The sequence below is a fragment of the Elephantulus edwardii genome, unplaced genomic scaffold (genome assembly GCF_000299155.1).
Source record: "Elephantulus edwardii isolate Elephantulus edwardi_28Jun2011 unplaced genomic scaffold, EleEdw1.0 scaffold00027, whole genome shotgun sequence".
In the NCBI taxonomy this organism is placed as follows: Eukaryota; Metazoa; Chordata; class Mammalia; order Macroscelidea; family Macroscelididae; genus Elephantulus; species Elephantulus edwardii.
Window position 1 is genome coordinate 18137501 of NW_006399777.1, and position 10051 is coordinate 18147551.

At 43.3% G+C, this 10051-nt stretch overlaps 1 protein-coding gene across 1 annotated transcript in view; it reads left to right on the plus strand.

Moving 5' to 3' along the window:
* AZI2 (5-azacytidine induced 2) overlaps nucleotides 1-8018 on the plus strand; it is a 28488-nt gene extending 20470 nt beyond the window's left edge. The window contains exons 6-7 of the mRNA XM_006883381.1: nucleotides 5206-5324; nucleotides 7606-8018. Of these exons, the coding sequence (XP_006883443.1) occupies nucleotides 5206-5324; nucleotides 7606-8018 (532 nt within the window). The remainder of the gene's footprint in view (nucleotides 1-5205; nucleotides 5325-7605) is intronic.
* The last annotated feature ends 2033 nt before the right edge of the window (nucleotides 8019-10051 follow it).

The following is a 10051-nucleotide window of genomic DNA, read 5'->3' on the forward strand; positions in this document are numbered from 1 at the left end:
AAAAAAAAAAAAAAAAAAAGAAACAAGGACTGCCACAATGGGCTTTTGTGTGTCCGGAAGTGTGAGGACGGCGCAGGACAGAACAGGGGTTCAGGTCTTTTGTTCATAAGGTCGCTGTGAGTTGTGCTCAACTTGACAGCACCTAGCAACAACAACAGTGTGGTCAAAGCAAGTCCAAGTACCCCCTGGGAGAAAAGAATGTCATATTTAAGCTCCTCATGCTGTTGTTAGGTGCTGTCGAGTCACCTGTGACTCTGTGAATGATGGCTCTGGACCTAGCCCTGTCCTGTGGTGCCCTCACCATCTCGGACGCACTTGAGCTCATCGTTGAGGTCACTGTCAGTCCCACTTCCTGGAGAGTCGTCTTCTTAGGCTGACCCTCCACCTTACCATGCATGAAGTCCTTCTCCAAGGACGGGTCGCTCTTGGCAACATGCCTTAAGTCTGTCAGGCAGAGTGTCATCATCCTTACCTCCAAGGAACAGCCTGGTTTCACCCTCTCCAGGACCTGCTTGTTCTCTTGGCGGTCCATGGTATGTTCAAAACTCTTCTCCAGCAACTTTAGTCCTCTTGCGAGGGCCCTGACAGTGTATTTTCCCAGTGCAGTTTTGTCATTTTATTTCTTGACTGCTGGTACTAAGAGTGTTGATTGTGGATCCAAGTAAGACTCAAATTGTTAGCATCTTGATTCTGTTCTCCTTCGATCATGATGTTGTCTGAGGACCCGGTGGTGAGAATTCTTGTTTTCTTAATGTTGAGATGCAGGCCATACTGCAGGCTGTAGTCCTCGAGCTCCTGCAGCAAGTGCTTCAGGTCCTCTTCACTGTGAGAGCTGTATGTGCCAGCAGCTGTGCAGGGGAGAGGTGGGCAGACTCCTTCCTTGAAGATGCACCGCCTCAGAAGCCCCGTGGAGGGCTGCTTTGCGTTGGAAGCAACACAGAGGGTGCGGGGATGCATAGAATAAAGTGAAATTCTACTTGGATCCGCAGTCAGTCAGCATTCACGAAACTGGCAGACAGGAAATCAAGGCACATTTTACCTGGGGCCTGTCTGCTGCCAGGGCCCTCCCTCAAACGCCTCGTGTGTGTGAAAGCTGGACAGTTGGAACTGGCTTGATGACGCCCAGTGACAGTGCTTGATCAGCTCCCTGAAGTGCAGACAGGCCGACATCTCAGGTGTAAAAGCTCATGCTGAAGGGCCGATGGTTGTCTTGGCAGTCTGTATTTTAGATGTTTGGCAAATGTGTGAAAATGCGCAAAGTTCTCCCTCAGAGTAGCAGTTATCAGCCATTATTACCTGATAAGTGAAGGATGGCTCTGCGCAGCCGTGTGATAGGGTGAAGAAGCTGCTTCTGACCCTGTTTCCTCGCTCATGGAAGGAGGTGACCCTAGTCTGTCAAGTTGGTATGAGAATGTGGGTCAGGTGCGTGGCATGCAGTAAAATATTCAACCATGGGGGCTCTGGTGGCCTAGTGGCAGGAAGCTGAACTGCAGTCCCATAGGTGTGTGGTTCAAATCCTCCAGATGGTCCACTGGACAAGGAGGGCCAGTCTCCTGTGCTGGTTGGATCCAACTTGATGGTACACAACAAGGAAAAAAAAGTTCAACCATCATTATTGCTCTAGTTTTTTTGTTTTGTTTTGTTTTTTTAAGGATTCTCATTTGTTCCACTTTAGTGGTGGTGGTGTGTCCTGTAGAGTCGGAACCGACCCATAGCTGACCCTCCAGTGGGTTTTCAGGGGCAGTTAATCACACAGGAAGAGATTGCCTGTCCTTCTTCCGCAGAGCAGTTGGTGGTCTCAAACTGCGTGCCTTAGGAGTTGCTTTAGTGTTGGCTTTCAGTATTTTCCGAGTATTTGTAAGCGATAGTCGTTACTGAAATTTGCTTATACTGGGAACCAAGGAACGTGGACATGAGGGAGCAGTTGACATACAGCCCCCAAAATACATCTCTAAAGAAGCTAACTTGAAACCAGCTTAATATTTGTGGGTGACAATTTAAAAGATTTACCTTTCCCACTCATCCAAAAGTTGTGTCACGGGCAGTCCTAACCGACCATTGACACCTTGGGAGGAAGATGGGCCGCCTTCTCCCGTGTGGTTTACTCCTTTGTAGACCAGTCATCCCGTCGTCACACCCACTGGGGAGAGTCGGCCTGGAGTCAGTCCTGACAGCACCCAACGATGAGAACCTTGAAGACAGTAAACCGTTTCTTCATTGTAACTGCCATTACTTTTTATATCCACAAGAGGGAGAGCTTTTACTTTGTAATAATTTTTAGATTCTACGTTTTTAGTTCAGGTGACATTTAAATACAGTTGTCAAAGAATTTTAAGCTCAGTGGCGTTGTTTTGTGTTTAACCAAAGCAGAAATTGATTAGGTTGGAAACAGCTGTTGGGCACTGTTTAACCCGTCCATCATGACGTTTCTCTGTGAGTTTCTATGCTTAGCTGTCTATTCAATACATTCTTAGGTGGACTTCTCATCTCCTTGTCAATACACTGTGTGTGGCATCTGCCTCTCATTTCCTCATGTCAGATACTTGGGTAACTTGTCAATAAAATAGCCATCTTTCTAAACTGCATTATTCATATCGTGACTGAATGAGTTAGCACACGTGGTGTTACATTTACTGCAGTGAGTAATATGAATAATCCGTCGGAGGGCATCTAGGATGCTAAGAATTGTACCACGGAACCAACAGCTCTTCCTACTTAAGACAGGCGCCTGTGGGAAACATGCATTGTAGCAAACATCACAAATATTTACCAGGCAAGCAAAGATGGTTTACTAGTTTTTGTGAAGTGATTATTTTACACCTACCAAAACGTGCAAAAAGCCTTGTGATTTTTTTTTTAAATATGGTACTGGTAACAGCCTTTGAGTTGTGCTGGAGAAGAGTCTTGAACCTACCATGGACTGCCAAGAAAACAAATAGGTTTATCTTGGGGAGGGTGAAACCAAGTCTCTCCTTGGAGGCCAGGATTTTGAAGCTCTGCCTCACGTATTTTGGGCATGTGGCCAGGATAAATCGGTCCTTGGGGAAGGACATCATGCTTGGAAGGGTGGACGGTCAGTGCAGGAGAGGGAGGCCCCGGAGTAGATAGACTGACTCAGTGACTCGGGTGGTGGGGATTGGTGTGTCAGTTAGTGAGACAGAGAAGGGTTCAGAGCTGCTGTACATAGGGTCACTATACATCACAGGCAACTCAGTGGCACATAACAACAATAACATACTCTGACAGGTTTGGAAGCAGGAGTGGCATCCACTTCTTAAGCACCGTGCCTCTGGAAACTATGAACTCAATGTCACTATTGGAGAGGGGCTTCAGGCCTTTTGTTCACTGGGTCACTATGAGTTGTGCTCGACTCGAAGGCACTCAACAACAACAGTTGGTAACAGATGATGTTTAGAACAAATTAAAAGCAGTTGTTTAGAATAAGACCTCCTGCTGGGAAAGATAGAGGGTCACAAGAGGAAAGGAAGACCGTCAGGGAGATGGCATGAGGCTCGGCAGTGACGCTGACCTCGGGCTCCAGCATATCAGAGGTTGTGACGATGGCTTAGGACACAGTACAATTCTCGTCTATTGTTCATGAGGTTGCTGTGAGCTCAGCAGCACCTAACAACATGGAAGAGCGAATAGTTGATTCTGCTACTTCTCTTGCTAAAGGATTAATTTTTTTCTGGAATGGCAATATTTTCACCAAAAAAGGGCATTAAATTTTGCATAATTCAAATTAATTCCATTTTTTCGTTGTATCTCTTGCTTCCTTAATTAGGATTTTAAATTTAGTTAGCAAAGATATCACCTCTGTGAAATCTGTTTAAAAGTTTTGTTTATGGGTAAGTGCAAATTGAGGTGTAAGATCCCAGGTTTTTGTACCATTTGATTTCTGTACTGTCTTTAAGAGGTAACAGTGGTTGGTTGAATTCGGGCCAGCCAAGTTGTTCCTACATTTAGAATTCTATGTATTCTTGTTCAACTAAGAATCAGTATTCAGAATTTTAGTTTGTAGAGTTGGCATTTGAGAGGTTCAAAAGGGAAATCAAGAAGATGAAATATTCAAAAAAAAAAAAAAAAAAGAAGATGAAATATTCAATGAGAAAACAGAAAGCTGTTGTTAGGTTTAAAGTGTCTTAATTTATAGTTTCCCAGAAACGGAGTTTAAAACTAAAAAGTTATAAAAATATCGGAGGCATTTATGACATTTTCTGGGTGTTCCAGCGAATTCTCTCCTTCCGTCTTCCTTCCCCGTCCCATGAAATCACCGAGCTCTTCATGACTTTAGCTGTCTTGTCACATTAGTGGAGAACCGACAGCTCAGTCAAACAAAAGAATGTAACATGTGGAACAGAAAACTTCCTCTAATGTGGGCTCTGTGACACAGTTAATATTCGACATCTTGTTTTCATTCACATTATCAAAATAGAATTGGGTGGTAAAAACCAGCTTAAAGCCATGTGTGAGTGATATTAAAGTCTGGGTCAAATTCACAGAGAAGGAGCATATTCCTGTCATTATAGAGCATGTTCTGAACTGCTTTCACACAAACACATTCTGAGAAGAAGCCAGAAGAAAGTGTGAGTGTGTGTGTACACACACTCACACACCCTCTGTCTCTTTCTGTCTCTCTCTCTCTTTCTCTCTGAGAAGAAATCCAGAAGGGACTGTTGTACACTAGAAAATGTCTTTGTATAACTTTGTACACGTGCTCCTGTCAAGTTGGTTCTCACTGGTGGGAGCCCTCTGGTGGGTTTCAGTGGCTGTGAAATTTTAAAGAGACCCAGAAGGACAGTGTGATTCTTCAGACCTGCTGTTTTAATGCTCTCATTAAATTGCCATTTTCATGATTTATTTAAATGAGAAATTTTAATATATATCACATCATCTCAAAACTGATCTTAAGGGAGCTCTGGTGGCCTGGTGGCAAGAAGCTGCACTGTAATCCCAGAGGTGTGCAGTTTGATTCCACCAGATGCTCTGCTGGAGAAGGAGGGACAATCTCCTCCTGTACCAGTGAGATCTTACTTGATGGTACACACACACAAAAAGCAAAACAAAACAACAAAAACCCAGCAAAACAAAAAAACAACAACTGATTTTAGCAGAAATGTAGACCTGCTGTGTCTATTTTAAATCCATCTTCCCATTCCCTTTTCAAGATGACGACCATTAACTCTCTGTAAACCTGTGTTTCAGGGATAACATGCTGCATGCGTACTGGGAGCTGAGGAGGGAAATGTCAAATTTACATCTTGTGACCCAAGTCCAAGCTGAACTACTGAGGAAGCTGAAATCCCCAGCTGCAGTCAGGAAAGGTAAGTCACCGGGGGCCGGAAACGCTGGTCCCGCGCCAGCTCCGCAGCTCGCTCTCGTGTCTCCAGAACCTCCCCAGATGGGCTTGATAAAGCCAAGCACGGGGCAGTTCTGAGCCCGCCCGCCCTCTGCTCTGCCTTCATTCTTACACTGGTCAGCTTCACACATCGAGGTGTTGCTGATGTGTTTTTTTCTTCACTACTGTATTCTTTTCCCCTTGTGGCTTTTTTCTCAGGCAAGTGTTGCTTATGTGTATGAGGCTGAGGTGTTAAGTTTGCTCGACTTGACCTTTTACCACAACTGCTTCATATATTACAAAAAAAAAAAAAGAAGACACCAAATGCTGTTTTTCATTCCAGCACTACAGAACACACCAAACACTTAAGCTTTTTGCACCATACTAAAAAATAGCTTTTTCCAGGTTGGCGGTTCTGTGGGCTTTTTAAAAGGATTATTATTAACCAGACATTTTTGTAAACGTCATTGTTCTTTTTGTAAAAGACACATATATGAAGCAGAGACTCAGCAGCTTCTCGGCTCCACCAACCCAGCCAGTATTGGAACGCTTCACCTTCCCTCTGCAGCTACGCAGCTGATAGCAGTCTTGACTAGTTATGTGAATGCTCTGCCGAGACTCCTGTAATTCGGAGAGAAACGCACACCTTCAGGCCTAAAGTTGCCTTAAAAAGTTGCACATTAGAAACTTGAATGCCCTGTAAGTTACTCCTGAAAGGAGTGGATTTGTAACCTTCCAGAAATACTTGTCCCGTAATTGTGTCCTTGAATAGTTTTCCCTGGGAGTGTTCAGTATTCCAGGAGAGTGGACTAGGTGATCTACCCCTTCCAGTTTCTGGAACCAGGCAGCAGAATGTGGCCTTTTAGTGAGCTTTGGCTTGCTTTGTGATGAAGCTGGCTTTTGACTTTCCAAGGAGGATGTGAGGAGACTGGAAGGTGGTGGTGGAAGTAAAGCTGGAGATCTCTGAGTACTTTTGTAGATGGTGTTTTTGGTATAACAACAGCTATATTTTATGGAATAAATAGCACTTCCAAAGATAATAGAGGATAAATGTTCTTTTCTTCACACTTAGAAATACCTCTTTTTTTTTCCTCCCTGTCTCTTCAAAGTTGGCAGGTAGCGGGTCTCCCAGTGCCTTGGACTGGGAGCTTCTGAAGCACCTTGTCAGACATTGGCAAGTTTAAGGCTCCTTCTCCTCAAAACAGAGAGAGTTGACACACCATTCTCTGCACTGATCTACATACCACCGTATCCAAAAGCTGGACAAAGTTCTTGCCAGCTCTCCTTGGGCCCTGCCTTGCGTCTTCTAAGAACAGGCGACAGTTACCACAGAGTGACTCACCTTGTTCTAGGACAAGAGCCACGCTGCCCTGGGCATCCTTCTCGAGCTCGAAATACATTTGTCTTTTCTACCCTAAGAGGCTAAGGGTACGGGAAGGAAAGCCTGTGCCGCCACCATGCTGGGTTCTGGCTTAATCCTATCTTGAGAGAGGCGTCTTCGTTTTCCAGGCCGTTGCTGCATAATGTAATAAACACTGTGGTTTGTCAGTTGTATGTTGTCCTTGCCCTTCCCCCGCACCCATCCCTCCAGCCCCACTGATTTCTCTCAGGTGATCATTATTATGACCAGACTGGAATTTGATGTACATTTCCATGTACTTTATGAGAAAGAGGATTATTCTAAAGATTTTACTTAAATGGTCTGAATCTTTATATTTAAAATCTGTATTAAAACTTCATTTGGGTCTTACCAATTCACTGCATAATTAGTTTTATTTGGTTTTGTGTGGGTTTGTGTTTTTTTTTTTTTTAATCATTTCTGGATTGTCAGTGGGGGGAAGGTTTGAATAAACCAAAGCGTATTACATACAAACTCCGACAGCCGCCTTCTCAACCCCAATGACACATCAGAAGCTTTCGGTTCTCTGGGGCATGAGAGGTCGTCAGTCGTCGTCTGACTGTTTTCCACTAGTACATTATTTATCCATAACACTGTGGTATATCTGAGACACAGATAACCTGCAGATACTGTGCAGTAGGGAATTGGCACTGGGAGCAGTTAGAGCAGTTAAGTCCCTGTGTCAGGAAAGGGCTTCTCCGGCGTTAGAACTCCCGATCTTCTCCCTGCACGCCAGTTCTTCAGTCGTCGCACTCATTGGAAATGTTCATTTCACAGTCAGTTCCAGCACTGAGCCAAATGTCGGGCAGTGCTGCAGTGTTTGATAGACGCCTTGAGAACTGACATCTGGCCTCTGCTTTCTTTTCAGCCTGCGCCCAAGCGGGGCACATGGACGACCTTGGGAGAGACAGCACCAAACTGCACTTGACGAATTTTACTGCAACGTACAAAAGACACGCCCCTCTCTCACCAAATGGCAAAGCTCTGCCTCACACCACAGCTTCTCCCGTACCAGGACATGCAAAGGCACTGTCGGAGAAAGAAGTCCTCCAGTCATGGACAGCCAGCGAAAGACCCGTCCCCAGCGATGGGACACACTTTGCGGAACACAACTCCTGTGGCCGAAATTCTCTGGAAGATAACTCGTGGGTGTTCCCGAGCCCTCCTAAGTCAGGCGAGACGGCCTTTGGAGAAACCAGAAGCAGAGCGCTCCCTCTCCCCAACCTGCTGCCACTGCATTATTTGGATCAATACAATCAGAACTGCCTTTCCAAGAATTAGATGAGATTTGTGATTGGGCTGGAAGGACGCTGTGTTTCCGTCAGTGGCCGCTCAAGGAATTATTTAACAAACTGAAAGTAGATTTTGATTACAATTTTGCAATTTTTCTGGTATATACACATTTGCACATATTATCCCTTAATTATATAGTTGATTTTCTAGTATGGAAGAAGACCCCAGGCTGACAAAGAATCAGTTACATGCTACTAATAAATCCCTGAAGGTGTTTGAGAAAGACTGCTTTTTCCCTCTGAGCACAATTGTAAATTTCTGTGTCTCGGATAAAGAATGGAATTGGATGTTTTGGGACAAAGTTTTACAGAGTGTGATATGCGTAAATACATCATTTCTAAAAATCATCAAAGAGGCCACTTTAAAAATAAAACTCTGTAAGTAGCTTCGAATTGCATAAAAGGTAATGTGTTACACATCTGAAAAAACTACTCCAGTGGAGTATTTTATAATACTCCAAGTTATTCAATCTCTGTATGTCATTGTATTGAAAACTCTCTCTCCTTATCCACAGAATGAGAATTGCAGTTTGGTTTGTAGGACTTGAAAGACCCTGATCATTTAAGCAACATTGTGTCAGTATGTTCAAGTCATAATTGTAAAGGAAAAAAGTTGTAAAACTTTATCTTTAAAGAAATGATTACAGACCCACTGATGGCCAGTTAGAAGTAGAAAAGGTGACAAAGGTTTCAGTCTACTCTGCCCCTTCATTGGTCAGCCCACAGTGAGACTCTAGATTGTAGACCATGCTCTCCCGGGGGCTACAGCTGCCTGGAGGAAGGGCTATGTTCTCAAATGGCACGTTTTACTTAACAAATGGAATCTTAATAGCGGCTCCAGATTTTCCATTATACTGATGTCGTACAATCATGAAGTATCCCAAAAGTTCCTGGGTGGTTTGTCCTTTATAAATAAGAAATCACACAAGATGGCTCTGCATGTAAATTTGCAGGGTTAATCTAAACTCCAAGGTGGAAGTATTCCCTGTTTTATAGACCTTTTGCTTGGGGATAGTGTTTCACTGAGGAATCCTTTATCCTTTTTGATAGATGGCTTCATACATACCTTGAACTTAAAATCATGTCTCTGATCTCTTCTGCGTTACTGAATAGCATACATACATAAGCAGTGTTCACTGTTCACCAGATATTTCGGTCTTTGTATTCTGTCACTCACTTATTCAGGCTTGTTCGTGATTAATGGAATTGGTGTCAGATGCTGGAATTTATTCTGACCAATGAACACAGCTGGCTCAAGGGAGTACAGTATCTTCCCTAGTAATAAAACAAAACCCAATATGCATAAAACAAATAGAAAACTCCAGGCCGCAGCTGAAGGGAGCAACTATCTGTGTAATAACAAAGCAGCAGAAACGATTTCTCATGTGGCTGCATAGGCTGCGCCTGACATCCAGTCTCTAATGTAGCTTACTGGTGCGCCCTTTTTAAAACCAAATTGGAAATGTTCTTTATATAGAAAGTCAGTCTTACGAGATAATGTCTTGATTAGTGTTTTGAGCAATGCGGGGAATTGTTGGAGTAAAAGATGTTTGTTTGAAATTGAAGAGGATGAGGAATACCGTCCTTGACTGTTCATTCCAAGGCCAATCACCCACACTATTAATTTGATTCATGTAACCGATACATGCCTTGCTAATCTTTAAAGACCGCAACTTTTGAATAGAGAAATTGCTTTTCGTAAACAAGAGTAATGAATGTTGCCCCCAGGTATGCTAGGAAAGTCGGTGGCTGAATGTTCTTGAGTGTTGAAAGTGCTAAATAAATACGTAAGACTTGGGTAAGAAAAGACTAACATTTAAAAAATTAGGAACGTTTAAATGTATACTGGTAGGTACTAAGGGGGAAAAAAGCTCTTAAGTACTTTACAATATATTTAAGATGGAAAAAAAAATTATGTATACCTCTCTCATACCAGATGAGACATGATCCAAAGGGATTCCTTTGAATGTATCTGCACATTTTGTTTTTAATGAGGTGAATGAATAAAATGAATGAAATCCA